Genomic DNA, 22468 nt, shown 5'->3' with positions numbered 1-22468 from the left:
ATCTCTAAATTTATTTATCAACTTTGAATACTTTTTAAGACCCCGCGGACAACCTGCTTTTGAAATGTGTTCTATGTGGGCCCTGCGTTTCACTCATATTACTAATTTCCCCTTCGGGACAAATGTATCGAGTTCTTGCAGGTTATGACAGTACAGCTTTCTCAAAGCTGCAGTCTTCAGCTGATCTGAGTTCAATGCGGTTAAAAAAAAAAGATAAAGTTGTTTCCAACAGATTGCCATCTGACCTGCTTTCGTTGATGTGCTGGAGATGTTTTTGCAGGCCAGCCCTTTTGAAAGTCATTGCATTCATAAAAGGTTGATTTTTAGGCAAATAAAATATCAACAATGTACTTTCCTAGTAACAAGGCTTTCCACATATTTTTATTGCACTGACACAATTCTATTTGCAGTAAATGAAACACTTACAGAGAGTGGCAGGTACAACATGGCAATGACACGTACAAGACACATCTTCAGTGACTGACCAACCTCAGACACACAATTACACCATCATGTATGCTACACCTGCAGACCCTTACTGTCGAGGCACATCATCTCAGACCAAGTCTCATCAAAGCTGATATTTACTGTTGATATGACCATATAACGTCTAGCATCACACACCTCACATTTCATATGTTGCATTGTTGCGACCAAATCTGCCCAGAGAAGCTTTGTTTGTGTGCTGCGTGCACTTGTCATACTTGTGTTCACTGTTGATATGAAGTCCCAAGTTTCTGCAAATGTCTGGTAGCGGATTTACAAAAGCTCTGTATATTCAGTGACCTTTGCAACGCTCTCTAGGGTAACTTACAGATTGCTGGTAAACATTAATGGCGAATATCGCTCGAGGCCGATGCCGAACATTAAAAATAAGCGATGGGGCTTCAAGCGTTAGTGTAATATTTGATATAAGAAAAACAAATCCACCGATAAAACAAAAAACCCTCTCATCTTCAACTGTCCTTTCATTTCCCATCTTCACCGCTGGACACTGGCGAAAAAAGAAACCATATAGCTCAAAGGAAGCAAAGGACAAACGTAAAAATATACACTTTTACGAAATGTCCCTCTATTTTTTGCTACGCAGGCGTTTGGAGTGTCGCGGGCTGTCCACGCACTTGCGTTTGACTGCATTGGCAGTTGTGGCCTCGTCCTCGGGGCCGTTGGACGCGCTGGTGGAGGCGGCCGCTGCCGTGCTGTCCATCAGTTCCCTGAGCTTGTGCTCCAGCTCAGCCAGCCGGGCGCTCTGCTCGCCGATCACCTGCGACTGCTCCAGAAGTTTCTGCTCCTGGTCCTGCAGCTGCTTCTGCTGCTCCAGCTGTTTGATGCGCATCTCCTGCATTTCCCGCCGCAGGGCCACCATCGACGCCCCATTCACCTTCACCTGCTGCTGGACCTTAGTCATCTCGGAGCGTGATGGTGTGTTTTTGGCCAGCAGGGACATGGTGGTCAGAGAAGTAGAGGGACCAGCCACTGCGAGACACAGGGTTCAGATGGAGAGATGGGATTTGCTTAAAATAGGCATATAGATACTTTATCAAGAACAAAAATCTTCAATCTTTAAATCAATCTTTTAATTGACTTACAACAGCAATTAACCTTTCGGGTCAAAGGGACATTAATTAATCTCTGGCGTTTTGATTACTGTGACAGACTAAAAGAATTGATGCAAAGACAAAAAAACTCTCTGATCTCGCTTCTGGAAATAAAATTGCAAGTTGAAGTGATGCGATGAGCATTTGTTTGCTTTGGCTGGTCTGTGCCTGGCTTAAAATATGTACCACCTAATGTAATCACTTTTATTTCTCCTAAACTCTGGCTTTTTAAAATTCAATACAAATTTTATCTGACTCTACAAGTTAAATAAAATTTTAGTAATCAATAAAATTTTAGTAAAAGTGAATATTACATCGATATCATGGCCTAGTCTAAAGCTACGTTTTTTCATGTAATCGACTGTTGTTTTCAGTGTCGACTAGTAGGAGCCATACCGTTTAAACCAGGGGTCTTCAACGTTTTTCGGGGCAAGGACCCCTTAGATGAGAGATACATGGAGCAAGGACCCCCTTATACTAAATGTGTAAACAGTAGGGATGCCACAATACTCAATATAATATTGAACCCTTCGGTACGACCTCCATGGTTCAATACGTGTAAGTGAATTGCGGTTTTCCGGTTTTGCATTACACTGTATGTCTGTGCACTGAGATAGATAAACGCATCCCCACGAGTAATATCTAATAGCGAGTGGTGGTCGGGCGGTGAAGCGACACTGCCTGCAACACGAGAAGCAATGTGCTGTTGAGTATAATGCTGACGAACAGATGCAGGCTGGCTTTATTGTATGCCCATACTAAAGTGATAATGTCCGAATTTGGCACATCAAGAATGTATTTTTACACTGCATACGAAAGCAGCACGTTCGCGTTGCTCTCAGCACATGCAGAAAGAGTGTCTACAGCACCACCATGCCAAAGTCCATTTAATGAAAGCCATGCCACTTGGCGGCCTTTCGGACAGCTATTTATGTCATAGCAAGAGCGCCTCCAGGCAGCTATTTAACATTGCATTTCTTCCAATATATTGCAACCTTGTAAATATATTACCTTTGGCCTTTCCCATTGAGCGCCTGTGTTTGCAGTGTTACGCGCACCACATGTTTACTTCCATTACAGCAATTGCAAGTTTTGCATTACGTTATTTTAAATACTCTGATGTGAAAAACCTCTTCAAGAAGCTTATTTTACTGGCATGTTGATGAACAGTAAACCGAAAACTGCTGTGAGCTGCCAGTATAAATCTTTACATTTATTCAATACACCAGGAATTTGTAGAAGTTGAGTTTTGCTTAAAGATAATAAAATAAGTCAAGTTAAATAAAGAGAATTTCAATAAAATAGTTTTTTTCTTAACTTTTTACAGTTCCTGTCACACAAGCATAGAACAATGAAAAAAACACTTTAATGTGCCAAGCCATCCGAACCGAACCGAAAACCGTGGGTGAAAACCGAGGTTCGTTTTGAACCATGGGTGAGCTGTATTGTTGCATCCCTAGTAAACAGAGCTATTAAAATAGAAACAACCCTTATTGTCACAGCAATATTATGTAAAGACATTACATTAGCACTATTATAATGTTATTGTTGCACATGCAGACTTTTCTGTTCATACATTTTCATTTTACTGTTATATGGACAGTTAAACATTTACTTGTCCTGAACCTTAATCTTAGTCCTGAATCTTTTTATTAAGGCTTCAATGAGATGACTGACCCTGGTTAATGGCACAAAGACTATTCTATTGGAGGTAGAGATCGTCTCTGGATGCGAAAGAAATCAGTGCAGATGTTTTGCATTCAGTTGTAAAAGCAGGTCGTTTTATTAAGTGTAATAATTTTTTTCCACTTCTCTTTGTGTTGCAGAACACACCGCTATTTTATAATTCTGAGCTCCGTTGTCTTTGTCGTGGATCAGCATTGTCAAGGCCGTTACACGAAAAATTTACGTTATTTTTTGCTGAGCATCCTATCAGACTAAGGAGAGCAACATGCAACCAGTCCAAGTTAGTTTTGGGGCAACTTGTTTGACGTGCACCATCAGTACACTGTGCGCGTTTCATTGAGCCTATTTACACCTGGACATTGGAAAAAGGCCCTCCAAAATGCATTCGAGATGGATTTAGCGTTGAACTTCATGCGTCACTGTGCAGACCGATCGGTGTATAACATCGCAATACCGCGAGAGTGATTCCACAGCACACTGATCAATCTGAGCAGCGTTGTGTAGTCAAACACGGCTAATTTTTCTTACAATTTTGGATTTGGATTTGGATTCAATTTATTGTCATTTAACATGTACAAGTACAAGGCAACGAAATGTGACCTCTGCATTTAACCCATCCAGAGAGTAGTGAACACACGTACCCCCGGAGCAGTGGGCAGCTATCACTACAGCGCCCGGGGAGCAAGTAGGGATAAGGTGCCTTGCTCAAGGGCACCTCAGTTGTTACCCGCCGGCCCTGGGAATCGAACCGGCAACCTTCTGGTCATGAGTCCGACTCTCTAACCATTAGGCCACAACTGCCCAATATGATGGTGTGTAGCCGCTGCACTGTATTACCATGTCTAATGAACCTGCTGCTGAAGTGTATGAAGCTGGTATGCATGACTTTATTCAGTGCTCGCGTCTCCTCGAGCACACAGACAACAACATGCAGCCTCATATCTGAAAAGACAAAAGCTACTCAAATCCGATCAGAGCGGTCAGACTGAAACGGATTTCCAGAAATGTGATTTCAATAGGATTTCAAACCACATATGAATGTAGCCTGAAACAGATTTGTAAAAATCGGATTTCATGTGATATTTTGCTGTTCACACTTGCTAAATATGATTGGATTTCGATCGGATATGCCCAAAAATCGAATTTGAAGTGACAGTCTGAACGTAGCTTAAATGCCTCTGGTTGTTAAAACCAAATACGTCTTTACTCCTCCCAAACGGATGTATGTTGCTCGTAAGTTAGCCGCGCCTGAGGCAAATAAACCGGTAAAACAGCCGGGGATGGAGCAGACACTCATTGCAGCAATGTGCTGAGGCTGTTTACATGTTGTGTGGTCTTAGACGTGGCCAGGGTGAGAGTGCCGAGATCTCGTCTTCCTGGAGACTTTCTTCAATACTTTGTAAATGTCAGCATTATCATATATTTACAGTCACATACCTTTAAAACAGAGAACATTATGCGATGACATTACTTTATTAGCGGCTCTAACAAGAACACGTCCTAGCGCGCCTCCGTGTGTATATATCTGCCTGTGTTGTGCACGTCAAAATAAAATCATCTTTTTTCATTGCCGGTTGCCAGTCAAATGAAATCACCCGTATTAAATGTCTTTTATTATGTTGTATTGTTTCTAACCAGCATTTGTTTATTAGTCTTGTTTAATTTGAAAATATTTAATAAAATACCCATTATGTTATTCATGATTAGGTAGTATTATGATGTCTGATAGTTTTCTGTCTTTAAATAGCTCCAAAACTGAAGTTCTGCTCCTCGGCTCTCCCCATCAGCTGCGTAATGCAGGCTCTGTAACTTTAACTCTAAGGCAACACCGTCAATAGACAAAGTAAATAAAAAAATCTTGGAGTAATCTTTGATGCTTCGTTGTCATTTGAGCCATTTGTTCAGAATACGGTTAAGACATCCTTTTTTCATCTCAGAAATATAGCACGCTTACATCCTATGCTGTCCTCTCAACTGCTGAGGTTGATTCATTCTTTTGTATTCTCACATGTTGACTATTGTAATGGTCCTCTTGGAGTATCTAAAACCTCCCTTAACAAACTTCAATACGTGGAAAATTCGGCTGCTAGAATTGTGTCTGGGACCAGGTCTAGTGATCATATTACTCCTGTCTCAAGAGTCCTTGCATCGGCTTCCTGTCAGGTACCGTATTGATTTTAAAATCCTTATGTTAACATTTAAGGCTTTGCATGACCTGGCTCCTCAGTACCTGTCTGATCTTTTATCGCCTTACACACCATGTCGCAATCTGCGTTCTTCTCAAAGTGGTCTCTTAGTTGTTCCCAAGACACGGCTTCGCTCCATGGGTGATAGAGCTTTCTCTTCTTATGGTCCTAAGCTCTGGAATTTTCTCCCGGCTGACATCAGCGTAGCAAATTCACGGCTGCTATTGGACTGTTGAAGGTAACCGTCATATTATGCGACTGCGCAGTACTTTACGAAGAGTTTACAAACTATTAGCTTCGTTCTGCCTTAAGACCAAATTGTGCAACCAAATAACGTACAGAGTTAGTTATAAACTAGCTAGTAGCTACTAAGCCTCTGGTGAGGACTTTACGTTCACACTTAAGAAAGAACTTAAGAATGGCTGGTGCAACCCTACACAGGATGAGTATGAGTGGGAGTAGTATGAATCAGGGATGGGCATTTCTGGGGTGTCACTGTCTTGCAGAGTTTAGCTCCAGCCAGCTCCAACACACCTGCCTTGAAGTTTTCTAGTTGTCCTGAAAGTCTTGATGACCTGCTTCAGGTGTGTTTAATTAGAGTTGAATGCAGGACAGTGGCCGTTTCTCAGTATGTGTTATTCAGTGGCTTTGTGTCCCTGCTCTACGTCATCAATAACCATCAAAGTCTGTTCCAATACTTAAGAATACAAGAACAGAGAACGCATGGAAGTACCCGGATGTGTTCTCGATATCAAGGATGCATCGTATGCAGCCTTGCGCGCATAAGGAATCCACTTGAAGTCCCAGAAGTCACTGCGGCACGTCCACCCAAGTTCGTTCTTCCGAGGCTGCCTCGCAAGACCGGTCTCCACAAGAACACACATCCGTTCTTTGCATTCTTGGAATTGAGAAACGGCCAGTGACTCTCCAGAAATGCCCATCCCTGATTCATACTACTCCCACTCATACTAGAACGTACCGTTTTAACGGCCGATATGTAGGTACTTACTCAAATTCAGTAATTCTGTCACAGTATAGGATTTCGGATGCAGCTATAGTCTACCATCCTATTAAAAGGACTTTTATAAATGCCAGAGCGAGCGGTTTTACCAGGAGCAGATCCTATGAGACGTCCAGAGAGATCAGCTCCTGGAAGTCTCTTCTTCAGGATGGGGACGATCTTCTCATCAAAGTACTCCATGGCCATGGAAGAGATATCCCGCAGTTCCTGAAGAACCTCATGAGCTCTCTGAGGAGCACGCGTGGAGTTCACGTAACGCAAAACCCGATAAATTTCATCTATCACCTACAGGTGCCACAAAACACAGAATAAATGATGAGCTGTGAAAAAAATTACTAAATCACATGCAATGAAGTAATGTGCAGACGTCTTAGGCCACAAAAAATAACAGATAGTAAATAGGACAGATCAACAACCCAATTCCAGATTAAAAATCATTTTTAATTTACTCGGCAAGTCGGCATCATTCAAATTTCACTGCTTTCCTGTGGCTCAGTGATTAGAGCATGGCCAAGGTCATGGGTTCGATCCCAGGGGATTGCACAGTCGGAAACAAATGTATAAAAAAATGTAATGTAAGTCCCTTTGGATAAAGCGTCTGCCAAATGCATAAATGTTGTTTTGAAGCCAAGACAGCATTCTTGGGGAACATTTTACAGTTACATAACTTCTTATATTATAATATTTGTATTAACTACTGTAAGATTTGACTGCGAAACATGAACCCGGGTGTTAAATCATTTCTTCTCATGGCTCACTGTGATATTTATGATAGAAGTGAAGAGGTACCTTTCCAGGAATGAAGCAACACAAATTGGAATCCACATATTTCATGAAGGTCATGTTGAGCAACGACAGACGCGTCTCCACTGCAGCTAGAATATCTGCATGACGAGCCAATGAGTGATTCCTGCGCTCTGATTCCCTCCTAACACATACAATTACATTCACAACATTACAACACAGTGATACATCTGCTAACTGAGAATTCAATAAATTATCTTTTCTTACTCTGAGGGAGACAGCACATCTAAGAGCTAATATAATGATGTTGCCTGTGCATCTTTAGAAAATAAATCAGAATGAAACAACAGCTCTATGGTTCAGAGGTCATGCGTCACCTGGGCAGCTGGGCTTTCACTTGTCTCTGGCACAAGCTGTGATAGCGTTCCACTTTCAGAAAGCCTTGATTCAGCATGCGTTGACAGATCATATCCATGCGTTTACACACCTGACAGACATAAACAATCAAAATGTCTTAGTTTGAAGCGTTAAGAAATGTGTTTTTAAACCAGCATAAAGCACTCCCCAGCTGGCACACGACCGACCTTCAACGTTGATATTTGGTTGAAATCATGTACGTACGTTTATGGTTCAACGTTTATCTAACATTGAAACAACGTTTAATGCTAAATGGTTGAAAATGGTCAATAAAATACTTGTAAATCAACGTTGAAACTTCGGCAAGGTCTGCACCAATAATCAACATAATATGTCTAACATACAAAAATGAATTTAGTGTCTCGAGCTTCCCACCGAAATTCAAATTGTACTAATCCGTTGCTAACGTAAGGACTTCCGGGGTTGTTTTATTGACTTTAACGTTTAAATCTTTTTGCTTAACTTTACATGATTATTTGTGAACTTTAATATATACATGCAATATTTTTTTTGCCACCAACCATTCACACTACACCAACGTGTACTGTTCGAAAAATAGCATTTAAATTTGCCAACACCAAAAAGGACTTGGAATTGGAGAGTCGTCTGTCAGACGATAAAGAGAGAGCAGCCTTGGTAAGCTTTAAATTATTTATTTTCATTAGCATCTGTTGTGTAGGTACATTCAGCTGAAGCAAATTAAACCTCTTAGTATTGTATGTTTTTATGTAGCTAAGAATAGTTTTGATGACTTAAAATCTATACTCTCTGACTGCCTGCATTACTGTTGACTAGGGATGGCACAATTCTCAATATAATATTGAACCATTGAAAATCTATCAATCTTTCACTTTAAAATCTTGTGTTTACAATGAAAAAATCTCACAATGCTAGAACCCCAACTGGTTAAGTACGAAAAAAACAGGTAATTCCTGCAAGCACAGGTGGGTTCTCACTAATGCATTTGTGTGTGTGCGTTTTACTCTTTCAGAAAGCACATTTAAGAAGACTTGGAGGCATAGATGTTGTTGATATGGTCAAAAAATGTAAGGCTGCATAAGTATATTTTGTCATACATTATACTTCATTAGAGCTGGGTGATTTTACAGATTTGACTAATTTGATTCAAATGTATTATGTTTTTAAGGAAACAAAAGTGCAGACATCATCTGATTATTAAAGAAGGGTTTCCTGCATTGAAAACGACTTTTTATAGAAAGATCAAATAGCTGCTTTTCCTTTGTGTTTGTTCAGAATCATGCCATAATGTTTTTTCTCATTCATATTAAGATTACCGTTTGAGGTCATTTTATATTGTGATTATACTAGGGCTGGGCGATATTGACCAAAATTCATATCCCTGTATTTTTTTTTTATGAAAGGCGATATCCGATATGTATATCGATATTTTCTACAAAGTGGAATAAATGTTTACTAGCAAGTCAAAGTCTCATGTGAGATGTCACAATCACCTTTATTAAAACGGCTTGTGAAAAGAAATTCAATGACAGGGTTTTTACCCTATTTGAAAACATACAAAGGGTTTTTCCTGGCTCAAAATGAGGCGGAGGTGGTGCCATCCTGATCTTGTACACACACACGTAGGCCTACCGTACCTTTAAGTGGCTTAACCAAAGTGACTTTGAATTTGACATATTAAAAGTTCTAATAAAATTAGATAAAATTGACAATTATTAAGTTATATAAAACATTACTTTTATTCAACCAAACAGAAATGTTTTTTTTAATCAAATAAAGCATTTTATCATTTTCAACTAACTTTTCAGCCCACAATAGCCAACTGAATTAACCAGTCTTTAAAAATGGGCAAAGCTCATTCACATCTTTCATTCTCTGTGGTTCACTTTAAATGATTCAATGATCTCTTATATTCGCGAGTGACTGAAAAGTTCAATAGTTTAAATGAATCGGTTCAAATGAGTCATTCGTGTGCAAGTCGTTCTAAGCGCAATGTGCGTTCATACTTCATTGGAGGCAGCCGCCTCCAATTTCGCCATGCAGGAAAAACCCTGCATACAGCTGCACACCACTTGTTTAAAACATGTAAATTGCGGGGTCCGTCCAGTTCGCGCGCAGAGCGAGAGTGCTCTGCTCACTCTGCGCATGGGTACTGCGCATGTCAGACACCAAAGAGCCGCTTCAAGTTGAATATACCCCATATCGATATTAACGATATTGTCTAATCTCGCATCGCGTTGAAAAAATATATCGATATATCTTAAAAATCGATATATCGCCCAGCCCTACATTATACACAACAAGTTGAATGTTAACAATTGCATTGATACCATACTACATACTTTTCAGTAATTCAGTCTGTATTGCAGTTTACCATATTTTTGCTCACAAGTTGTAATAATAGCATTCAGAATGGTTATAGTATTCGTATACTGTATGTTGATCCAGTTGCGAACTAGAAACTAATGTATATAGTTGATTTAAGGTTTAAAGTGGAAATGAACCATCCAGTGTATTTAAATATGTAATTTAATGCTTTTATTCAAATATGTCTAGGTTGGTAAACTTCTATAAAAACAATAACACTTTTCAATTTTTATTAATTTATCGTTTTCTAACTGTAAATATTTCCTCTGATAATCCAGTGGCTTTACAGTTTCCATGTTTCACGGTCTCAACTGTTATCTTTCCCTATACAGGTGCTGGTAATATAATTAGAATATCATCAAAAAGTTGATTTATTTCACTAATTCCATTCAAAAAGTGAAACTTGTATATTATATTCATTCATTACACACAGACTGATATATTTCAACTGTTTATTTCTTTTAATTTGATGACTATAACTGACAACTAATGAAAATCCCAAATTCAGTATCTCAGAAAATTAGAATATTACTTAAAGGTACAGTGCGGGATGTTTTGTATGATATATTAACAGAAATGCAATATAACATACAAAAATGTGTCTTAGATGTGTATAAAAACCTTACGTAATGAAAAGTTATGTTTTTATTACCTTAGAATAAACCAGTTGTATCTACATAGGGAGCGGGCCTATCTACATGGAATTTGTTATGTTGCGCAGCCATGTTTTGTACAGTAAGCTCTAACGGACAAACAGCTCTACAGAGCGCGTTTCGTATATGTTGGTCTTCGTGTGTGTTTTTAGACGCAGCTTGCGTCATCACTGAGTTGAAGACGCACAAAGTAGTAAGTCGTAGTACGGAGAGGTGGAGGAGTAGTCGTCGTCTAGCTGAAGCAATTGATTGTTCTGTCTTAGAAGTTTTGATAAAATGGAGGACCATGCGTATTGTGCACAAGAGCCGACAGAGCGTGAATCTCCGTCGTCAAAGAAGCACAAACGTGATGCTGCCAGACGAATTAGAGACAAACGGCGGCAGAAATCCAGGATAAACATCGGTGTATCTATTACCAGATGGAAGGCACTGTTGAAAGACAAATGTTTTCAAGGCGACGCCGAAGTTGCCTGTTTTCTGCTAGACCGGTAAGATAATTCAACATTTTCTATGTTTCCACATTTTCAATGTTTACCAAACACCTGTTTTGTTGAAACGGTAACGTTAGCATTTTATACAAATGGCCATAACCTCCGAATAATAATGTTTTTCCGTCCCTGCGGTATGTACTCCGGTTGTTCCTGACTTTACAAAGGGGGAGACAAACGTCTACTAACTTACACCTAACTGCCTATGTGACTGTCAGATCAAACGCTTTGAACAGCGTTGCTATTTACGATTAGCTAACTTTAGTTACTTCACTACTCTCAGCGTGTACTAGATAGCACGCAAGAAATATATCTAATTATAGAATTGTAACAGTAACTTTCGCAATAGAATACATGTTAAATGATTAATTACGTTAATATATTGCCTTACCTGCTTGTATCACTACTATCCGCTGTCTCAGTAGACGACATCTGCGGCCACCGTCGTAATTCGAAAGGGAGGGGTGGGCAAATGACTCAGAGATTTGTTGCAAAACTATAATACAAAGCTAGTGGCCGCTGATTTTCAAGAACTGCGCCTTTAAGTTACATACAGCGGAGGATTTCAGCCTGTCACGTTCACCTGACATGCGGGAGATGCCCAGTTAAATTAGCGGATACAGGTGGCACTGCTCAGGTGTTATGAAAGGCCAGGTTGCTCTGATAGTGGCCTTAGCAGCTCTCTCTGCATGTTGGGTTGGCTATCGCATCTTCCTCTTCACATACCCATAGATTTCCTATGGGGTTAAGGTCAGGCGAGTTTGCTGGCCAATTAAGAACAGGGATACCATGGTCCTTAAACCAGGTACTGGTAGCTTTGGCACTGTGTGCAGGTGCCAATGCCCTGTTGGAAAATGAAATCTGCATCTCCATAAAGTTGGTCAGCAGCAGGAAGCATGAAGTGCTCAAACTTCTGTTACGGATCGGCTGCGTTGACCTTGGACCTCGAAAACACAGTGGACCAAACACGAGCAGATGACATGGCACCCCAAACCATCACTGACTGTGGAAACTTTACACTGGACCTCAAGCAACGTGGATTCTGTGCTCTCCTCTCTTCCTCCAGACTCTGTGACCCTGATTTCCAAAGGAAATGCAAAATTTACTTTCATCAGAGACACATAACTTTGGACCCATCAGCAGCAGTCCAGTCTTTTTGTCTTTAAGCTCGGCGGACGCTTCTGATCGCTTCCTGGCTGCTGACCAAACTTTATGGAGATGCAGATTTCATTTTCCAACAGGACTTGGCACCTGCACACAGTGCCAAAGCTACCAGTACCTGGTTTAAGGACCATGGTATCCCTGTTCTTAATTGGCCAGCAAACTCGCCTGACCTTAACCCCATAGAAAATCTATGGGGTATTGTGAAGAGGAAGATGCGATATGCCAGACCCAACAATGCAGAAGAGCTGAAGGCCACTATCAGAGCAACCTGGCCTCTCATAACACCTGAGCAGTGCCACAGACCGATCGACTCCATGCCACGCCGCATTGCTGCAGTAATTAATTCAGGCAAAAGGAGCCCCAACTAAGTATTGAGTGCTGTACATGCTCATACTTTTCATGTTCATACTTTTCAGTTGGCCAAGATTTCTAAAAATCCTTTCTTTGTATTGGTCTTAAGTAATATTCAAATTTTCTGAGATACTGAATTTTCATTAGTTGTCAGTTATAATCATCAAATTAAAAGAAATAAACATTTGAAATATATCAGTATGTGTGTAATGAATGAATATAATATACAAGTTTCACTTTTTGAATGGAATTAGTGAAATAAATCAACTTTTTGATGATATTCTAATTATATGACCAGCACCTGTATGTCCTCCACTGTCCTGTATTTAACATTGTCTCTCCCATTGTGTCTGATGAACTCGGGGAAGCCAACCAACCCAGTGACGTCACCGTCAGCGGTACTGCAAGATGGCGGCGCCCTTGCTACAAAACCTATACAAAGGCATCCTTTTTTCTTTTAAATGATCACACTAATCTGGTTTACTATATCATTTTTGATTTAAGCGGAAACCTATTTAATAAATAATGTTAACTTGACTGGATGGTTCATTTCCACTTTAAAGTAAGACGTGAAAACAATGTTGCGATATCAACGTTGATTCAATTTTCAAAATCGACACTTAATTCAACATTAATTAAACGTTGATGGTTTATACCTAAATTTACCCATGTTGAAACCTGAGACGTTAAAACAACGTCAGGATTTCAACGTTGTTTCAATTTTCAAAATCAAAACAAAATCCAATGTTGACCCATGACGTTGATTCAACAGTGACTTAACGTTGAAATGCCCGCTGGGTCTGGACACTCACAAATCATGATTCAATGCAATACACAATACCAGGACCATGGTACTTTAAAGAGCAGGTTTCAAGGTTTTTGTAAGTGTCCTAATGTTGTATTAGTGTCCCCAACAACATGTTCAAATGCATCATAGGTAAAAAAAAAACTGTGCTATTTTCTTAAAATAAGCATTTAATATCTATCCATTTCTCAAAGATCCCTAAACGATTCCTCCGAAGCTGTTCAAATGTTCCGCTTCTCTAAGCTCCTCCCAACCGCGAGTCCAGTGTGCTCCGATTGGCCAACTGGCCCAATCAGTTGTGATTGGTCTTTCTTCACACATTGCGTGTCAGAAACTAAACGCCCATTACCACAGTTCTTATCTCAGAAAGGTTTTTGTAAACAAAGACGCTGTGTGTAAAAATGGCATCAGTATTACCATATCACAAGTTTTTATCTTCATAAACTTATCTTCATAAACCATTCAGACTATTGTTTTTATCTTCATAAACTTATCTTCATAAACCATTCAGACTATTGTTTTCTGTTGATCTTTTTTCGTCATAGCTGTGGGAGAACAACAACGGCTCTATCCAAAAGTTGATCATTACTTTGATTATACAGAGAGGAGTAACTGAGCAAGTTAGTGAGAGCTTCCAAAGATAATGCACACACCTTTACAAAATAAAATGATATAGTGCTGTAGTCCGTTTTTAAAATAATGACAAGCAAACCGTTTTGTTTGAAGGAGATCGTGACCACAGCTAAACTTTGCACACTTGACAAAACCATAATGTGAGACACGTTAGCAAAGTGCTACCGTGACTAAACGATAAAGGGATACAGTTTGTACAATACTACGACATGTAGAACGACAACAGTGTACAATAACCGCCACATTATTAGGTAAGAGTTGGATTATTAAAACTGTAACACTGTTAACTTATACGTTGTTTACCTGGAAACCTACAGCTGTACTAAATATACAACACGGATTAGCACAATTACTTTAACGTATATTGTAAGCACTCAATTTAACATGTACACATAACGTATTTATCATACTTACAGCTTGTGGTTCTGAGACGCTTGTTAGTCCAAATAAAGTTGGTATTGACTTATCTTTCAGGGTCTAGCGGCTGGCAAATCCCGCGTTGAACTCGCCAAAATTTGAGAAGCAGTCGGCGGTAAAATGACGAGCACATTACACAAGGTTGGAATTGTACTGCAGTTGTATCGTGGGAAAAAAAAATAGCCACTGATCCTTCACATCGTCATCCTTTGGCAGCGAAAACTAAGTACATTTGCATTCACAGCACAAAACACAGCGTCTCCTTGACATGTTGTATACGCAACACTACCTGAAGTGCTAGTGGGCAGGTCAGAGTGTTCCTGTTTCGCGGGAAGGCGGGGATTGTGCTGATGCATTACACTGTGACATATCGATGTTACACTCAAAAGATTTGAAAGCCTAACGATTTGTTTGGGCGGTTCGGAGTCGACTCCTTACTTTGGAAGCCAATATCTTAATTTATCATGGACTTTTTGAAATAACAACTTTGCAGATCGTCAAAATTGAAGGAACGCTACATTACACACTGAAATGCCGGTAATTTTATGAGATTCATGAAACCTGCTCTTTAAACAACATTTAAAAATGAAGCTGGAACTCAAATATCGCATTTATTTCCACAACAAAACAAAACCGTTTTAAATAAAATGTTGATGCCCATAATTGTTATCAAGTTCATGGATGGGAATGCAACGGTCCCAACTCCCATAAAAAGGTCAATCGATAAAGACAATTATCTGAAGCGGGGTTCTTGTGAGCCACCTGCCAGCCTGTGCCCATGTGCAGTAGCTGAAACGACCTTGATTTTTAGCGGAAATATGCCATTTAATTGTGATGTTTTGCCAGCCATTTTAGAAATATCTGCCTCCCACCATTCAAGGAGATAGGACTGTTGACTTGCTATTACGTAAATAACTGCCCAGGGCTGCAGGGGTATCGTAATCTTAAACTGATTTTAGAACCACTGTCACCAATGGAGCTATGATTAATGTGGGTTTACGATGCTTTTGGGTAGGTGTGTTCGGTTCCGGGTTTTTTGGAGTCGACTCAGATTCTCGACTCCCACTTTTGGAGTCGATGGAATCGACTCCATTTACTGTCATTCAAAACGGGCTCAGGAATACGAATATAAAATAAATGAATGAACTTCAGCTTGGGAACGTTGGGCTGGCAACCAATCTCCAAAGTCACTATATACACATGCATTTGTGCATCTAACACCATCACAGAGAGTTTTTTGTGCTGTCAGACCAGTTACTCCTTGCTGGTCCTAAACCGATGTGGTTTTCCAAGTGCACGCAGTGCAAGGACATGACGGCCCAGGTCTAATCGTAGCTTTAGACTTATGGTAAAGCTAAGACATTTCGTTTCCTTTATTGTTTTTATATTTTTTTATTGCATCGATTTTGGAGAGTTACAGTTACACAAATGAATACGCTTTATAATTTGTTTCCACAAACTTGATTTTGATTTGTGTCCAGTTATGCGCACAGACTCACATTTAAGCATAGCGCCACGCTTTCATTTAAAGCAACTTACAAAATCTTAACAGTCGTTTAGAGAAATAAAAGCTTGAAGAGCGACAGACGAAATTTAGGAGTTTTTAATAGGAATTTTTTAGAATATAATGAGATCGGATTGAAGGTGAAGAATGAATGGGAAATATTGCGTGTACTTTTGTGAGCGAACAAGTAGGCGTCGCTCATGCTCTGATTAATGCAGTGTTTTGGATCGGCTGTAAACGTGTACGATCAGAGAGAGAGGTATGACTTTTACCTGATTGGTTTTTAAATGTTATTCGTTGCTTTGCGCCAATCACAAAGACAATGTAACCGATTTGAGTCAATGACAACATTAAAAATTACGGAGTCGACGAGTCGATTCCTGTCTTGGATTCGATTCCGACTTTAGCGACATTAAGAGTCGAGGAATCGACTCTTTTGGAGTCGACTCCCCATCCCTACTTTTGGGAAACGCAGCCCAGAGGAGTTGCAAACATGGCTGCTTATTCCTTTCTTAAAGTCTGTGTGAAGCAGATGCTAAAATTGACTTTAGTATTGTGACTTGCACAGATGAACTGGTTAACACTAAACTAGTAATGTGACAGGGCTATAGACTGCGACCAAATTGCTCGCAAATGCGATCGGTTTTTTATAACGTGCGATTTCACAGGGTCGCATTGCTGCGAGCGCGTTAAAGGAATTTTTGCCTCGCCAAAGATTTATGTAAACATTTAATGTGATTTATGAGTAGTGAATGACGCGCTTGTGATTAGTGCAGGGAAGAGCAAGCAGAGAGCTTGTGCACTCCCTCTGTCTCCAAACTAAAGTGTGTGTTTGACTTCATTCAGTTTTGCATAGACCGAAGAGCATAAAAGCATCACGGGACAGAGCGCTCAATATGCTTTTAAAACGCTCTCACAGAACATTGATGTCATATTCCGATCGTTCTGTGCAGTCCTTAATGAAGACGAACATGCCGGTTTCTGAACTGTCTCTTTCCCTTACACTTTAATCAAAAGCCATGTCGGAAGACAAAATTCATGTTTCACATGGCGCATTCAGAGAATATTTTTATTAATATGTTCCACACATCCAGCTGACATAAAGGAAAAATCCTATCCAGTGAAGTGTTTTCCGTGTTAACTTCTATCTTTTGCTTTGTCCTAACAGCTGTGAAAAACAAAAATCGCGTCAATGTCCGCTAATGTCCGATTCGCGACGTAATGACTCATTTGAACCGATTCATTTTGTTGAAACAACTCCTATGTCAAACACTGAACTTACGAGATTCACTGTCTGACTCTGAAGCCGTGACTCAAAACACATCAGAACACAAGCGTGCTTAGACCATTTAACAAGAGTGGTTAGTAAGATTAAGTATTTAAAGTTTATTTATGAAAATGAGTAGTAAAGTACATATATAATAATTTCGTTCTGAGTTACTTTTGAGTTTTGAGCTAGCTAATTTGATTTAATTTTATGTGGTAAAAATAAAGAAGGCCAGTGGCAAAATATCAGCTTTTTGCAAAGAGGGTAATAAAATATGATTGTGAAGTGACAGGTTATATTTGTGTCAGATTATTTCATAGCCAATATATAATTTGAATATAAACTAAATAATAACAACTGTATAAAATAACAAATACAAAGTTTCTTTGCATTTATTTTGGATTTTTTGGGTCACTCGCAAGTGTTAAAGCGCAAATATGAAGCGATCTATAGCCGACTACTTTAAAAGACAGAGTGACAAATTAACAGAACGATTCATCAACTGAGATCATTATGTAAGGTCTTTATGATTACTATAAAAAAGGGTGCGACCGAATTGTAAGTTGGTGCGACCCACTGAGAAAGTGGATTTACTTTTGTGTAAATCCACAAAAAAACCCACTGAGAAAGTGGATCGCACCAGTGCGACGAGTGCGAAAAATGAGTCTAGAGCCCTGTGTGAGCTAACAGTAAATAAGTTTAATTTCATGGGGACTTTATGCACTAAAAGCAGAAAAAATGTATCCTGTCCAAAAATGTTTTTCTTTCACAAATATACCATCATATCCACCTTCTTATCCATAAGCTGGGATCTTTGCATCTTGGCAGGTCACTCAAAAGGAATAAACAGACTTCAGAAATTGTCATATAATACACAATGTTTTTACGTATTGCAAAGCATCCTACTACAATGACGTTACACCCCTACTGAGTGCTGAAATAAACCATAACAGGATTTAACAACATTTTGTGATTTTTAGATGAATTAAACCTAAACCAGTTGTGAAAATATATGCATGAATCTCAAAACAAGTGTTTTCAGTAGTGACACTAAGAAAAAGCATTGATAAGAAATGGGTGCATATGAATGGAAAGCATATTAACTTAGCTGCTTTTATAGATGTTTATGGGTTATTACAACCCTTTTAAAACGGACACGTGCACCAGAAGCTTTTACAGGACGCATTGTGCACTCACTATTTTATCTACACACATATACAGCCTAGTGAATTTCCTATATAGACAGCTTTTCACCCACCCAGCTAGCTATCCATCTAGACGACATCTGGCTGCCTAACTAAACAAAACTGTTGCCCATCAGTGTTAGGGAGTCTAGTGCACTAGCGAGCAGACAGCATATCTAGACATCACAGGCGTCTGCTGCAGATCTGGACATGGCAGTAAACGCGCGTTTGCCACGCGCCCATAACATCCCGATCTGCTATTTTCATCTTACTGCTGTTTTCATCTTACTACTGTTTCACACAACGTGGAATATAAGGCGATCTCGCAGCTGTTTGTCTGCAGTCGTTGTTTTCTCACCGGTCTAAGCAGACTGATCTCATCGTAAGACAGGAAGTTGAGGATAGTGTCGATGGCCACAATCGGCAGCGACAGCAGCGCGTTGTTCTGGTGCGGCTGATCCGGTGACGGTGAGGATAACCGCGGAGAAACTGAACCCGAGTCCAGAGACGCGACCTCTCCATCAGCGTTCACTACAACAGCCGCCATCTTCTCCAGCTCAACACTAAAGGATGTGACGACACAGCGCAAGATACGTGAGACGGAAGTGACGACAGCGGACTATTAGAGAGATACCGACCGAGTAACGTTATCACTTGAGATACATGGAGCTAGTGCATTGTATTTGCTTTTAAAAAGTAAAGGTTCATCTCACAATCAAAATTTTGTGTTTTTACTCACCCACATGACGTTCAACATGTTTTAAGGCCTCCCGGCGTCTTCGGAGCACAACTAAAGATATTTAGGTGACATCCGAGAGATTTCCAGGCCTCCTCATAGACATCGTGGTTATAGTTGTTGTCAAGGTCCAGAAAAGTACTAAAGACATCGTGAAATTGGTCCATCCGCTCATAGTGGCTCAATTAAAAAAAATTTGAAGCGACGAGAATACTTCTGTGTGCTAAAAACAAACCAAAATAACGAGTTTAATGGTTATTCTCCTCACAGAACAGAAAAGCTGTCAAAACAAGGGACCTCTACAGTGCTCTTCATTCCTCTTTTTAAGTTGATTGAAATATGAGTTTACGAGGTAAAATTGCACATGAACGCCCTCTGATGTCGCGTTTCCCACTGTGAAGTTGAAAAATACTGTTGTCTTTACATGCCCTGAGAAATTTATAATTATAATAACTCCCACTTCTGAAGTCATGATTCCAAACTGGTTGTGTTAAGGGTGCTTTGTTGTCGGAAATAATGGAGGACGCCAGATTCGTGCTTGCGTGTGTCTTGGGAAAATGTTATATAGTTATCAACCATACTGTATGGAGACTAGGTCTCCCACAGGTAAGTCAAAACTTTAACCATAGTCTGTGTTCCTCCCACTCAACTGCTATAAATGTTACTGCTTCCAAATGCATAGAGACCGTATCTGTCCCCCGAATAATACTACAAAATAATAATTTAGACAAAACTCAGAGAAAAAATCTGATCGTGATGAAACCTGAAGACAATATAAACGACCAAAACCAACTCATAAAGTTCGGCCTACTTAAAATTAGATCACTAAATTCAAAGGCAGTTATTCTAAATGAAATGATCACAGACAACAGTTTTGATATACTCTGCCTTACCGAAACCTGGCTTAAACCAAATGATTCTTACGTGCATGAGCCACGTCCGGTTGGTCGAGGTGGTGGTGTTGCATCAATCTTTAGAGACTTTCTTACTGTAACTCAGAGAACAGAGCATAAATTTAAATCATTTAAAGTGCTTGCGTTGAACATAATTGTTCCAAACGAAAGTAAAAAAACCATTGCTTTCTCTTACATTGGCTACTGTGTATAGACCCCCTGGTCCCTACACTGATTTTCTGAAAGAGTTCGCGGACTTCTTATCGGACCTATTGGTTAACGTTGATAAAGTACTAATTGTCGGAGATTTTAATATCCACGTAGATAGTGCTAACGATGCATTAGCAGTGGCGTTTACAGAGCTACTATACACTCTTTTGGAGTAACACAACACATCAATGGACCCACTCATCGATTTAATCATACACTAGACTTGATTATATCTCACGGAGCCGATGTAACCAATATTATACCTCAAAGCGACGATGTCACTGATCACCATCTTATAACATGTACACTGCGCACTGCAGAAATCAGCTGTATAACTCGTCGACAGGGTAGAACAATTACCTCGACTACTAAAGATAGTGTGATAAAGTGAGGCGTGAAAGTGTGGTGCTTGAAGAGCGGGGTAAAGTTAGTTTTGTTTTCGATATTCCCGACACATTCAGCGATTAAACGCCAATACCTCCACAACGACTTGCCCTTCTAATATCGTAATAATATTACCGCTAATAGGACAAGGCTGATAATGTTTCACAACCTTCTTTTATATTGTTTTCGCTCGATATGACAAACACTGCCCCGCTAAAGCCGTCGCAATGTGCATTTAGCCGGGAGACCTCGCTCTTTGCGGAGCTGTGAGTAAGGGACCGTAGGAAAAGTGCAAGTTTTCTTCGTTTAGTATCTAGCCCGGTGGGTATTTTTTAATAGCTTTTTTGTTACAGGGTGTAAAGACATGAGACCAGTGTCGTTCTGTAGAGGGGGACAGTAGGCATATTTCACAACCTTTCTTATTACCCCTACTGGTGCATACGGGAATTGCACGTCCNAAAAATAACTTTCTTTTTGTAATAGCTTTGTCCAACAGGTAGACGGATCCATACAACCTGGGTCATTCAACAGAGGGGGACAGTGGGCAACTTTCACAAGCTTTCTTTTTACCCCTACTGGTGGATAAGGGAATTGCACGTCCAAAAATAACTTTCTTTTTGTAATAAGCTTTGGTCCAACAGGTAGACGGATCCATACAACCTGGGTCATTCAACAGAGAGGGACAGTGGGCAACTTTCACAAGCTTTCTTTTTACCCCTACTGGTGGATAAGGGAATTGCACGTCCAAAAATAACTTCTTTTTTTAATAGCTTTGTCCAGCAGGTAGACAGACCTATACAACCAGGGTCATTCAACAGAGGGGGACAGTGGGCATCTTTCACAACCTCTTCTTTTTACCCCTACTGGTGGATAAGGGAATTGCACGTCCAAAAATAACTTTCTTTTTTTAATAGCTTTGTCCAACATGAAGACAGAGACATAAAACCAGTGCAGTTCATTAGGGTGGGGAGAGTGCGGTCAAGAGAGGGTCAAGAGGCACACTCAAGCCAAGAAGCCAACTCAAGCAAACACTGAGCACCATGAAGGTGACTTTTGTTATCTGGGGAACGTTGCTTAAAATATAAAAAACCCCGGACACTTTTAATGTTTTTAAATACTTTCAAATGCATGAAAAACCTCTAATAAACATTCTTATAACAAACTTTTGTTAGCTGGGTTGGGTCACACAGACCCCAGAACACAAGGGAACTTTAACAGAAAATAAACAGAATAAGGAGGAGTTCATCAGAGTCCCAGGATACTTGTGGACTTCTATCGCTGTACCATTGAGAACATACACGCAAACTGCATCTCAGTGGTACAACAATTTCTCTGCATCAGGTCGTAAAGCACTCCAGTGGGTGGTGAAAATTGTGCAATGTATTATTTATTTTAATTCATTTAATTTATTCATTTTGGCAGATGCTTTTATCCAAAGTAGGAGAGCATATAACATTTTGTCGACATGCTAAACTGTACCGATAGTACCATATAGGAGGATTACAGCTGATTGTAAGCAAGGGAGAGAATTAACAACATGAAAGATTTTTTTTTCCACCAGTACCTAATTAACTACCATTGAGAAAATTAATTACAAGCACTGCCTGGGTAAGGCAGAAAATCATCAAAGACGGCACACACCCTAATCATGGACTTTTTACCCTCCTCCCATCTGACAGGCGTTACAGGAGCCAACCCTCTTACAATTGTAGGCTCAGGAAGAGCTTCATCCCTGAAGGCTGTGACCCTAACTGAACACCACACCACATCTAATTTTTACC

At 39.9% G+C, this 22468-nt stretch overlaps 1 protein-coding gene across 2 annotated transcripts; it reads right to left on the bottom strand.

Annotated features, from left to right (window-relative positions):
• Positions 1 to 331: 331 nt before the first annotated feature.
• fbxo28 (F-box protein 28) lies at positions 332 to 20933 on the bottom strand. Of its 2 annotated transcripts, XM_057341887.1 has the most exons (8): positions 20290 to 20933; positions 20125 to 20188; positions 19204 to 19423; positions 18823 to 19027; positions 7613 to 7722; positions 7281 to 7419; positions 6581 to 6776; positions 332 to 1476 (listed from the first exon to the last, which is right to left on the bottom strand). In XM_057341887.1, exons 4-8 carry the CDS (start codon positions 19009 to 19011, stop codon positions 1073 to 1075), a joined length of 1038 nt encoding a protein of 345 aa, XP_057197870.1. In that variant the 5' UTR covers positions 19012 to 19027; positions 19204 to 19423; positions 20125 to 20188; positions 20290 to 20933; the 3' UTR covers positions 332 to 1072. The 2 variants fall into 2 exon arrangements, with proteins under 2 accessions (XP_057197870.1, XP_057197869.1); XM_057341886.1 differs by having other exon boundaries at positions 20125 to 20933.
• Between the last annotated feature and the right edge of the window lie 1535 nt (positions 20934 to 22468).

This window comes from Triplophysa rosa, linkage group LG9 (assembly GCF_024868665.1).
Source record: "Triplophysa rosa linkage group LG9, Trosa_1v2, whole genome shotgun sequence".
Taxonomy (NCBI): domain Eukaryota; kingdom Metazoa; phylum Chordata; class Actinopteri; order Cypriniformes; family Nemacheilidae; genus Triplophysa; species Triplophysa rosa.
This window is presented reverse-complemented; position numbering and strand designations above follow the sequence as displayed.

Excerpts from the sequence above, each read along its gene's own strand:
- fbxo28 (XM_057341886.1), bottom strand. The coding sequence starts at position 19,011 with ATGGCGGCTGTTGTAGTGAACGCTGATGGAGAGGTCGCGTCTCTGGAC. Across the intron at positions 7,723-18,822 it reads AGATCAGTCTGCTTAGACCG|GTGTGTAAACGCATGGATAT; the intron begins GTGAGAAAACAA and ends TATGTCTGTCAG. Across the intron at positions 6,777-7,280 it reads GTTGCTTCATTCCTGGAAAG|GTGATAGATGAAATTTATCG; the intron begins GTACCTCTTCAC and ends TGGCACCTGTAG.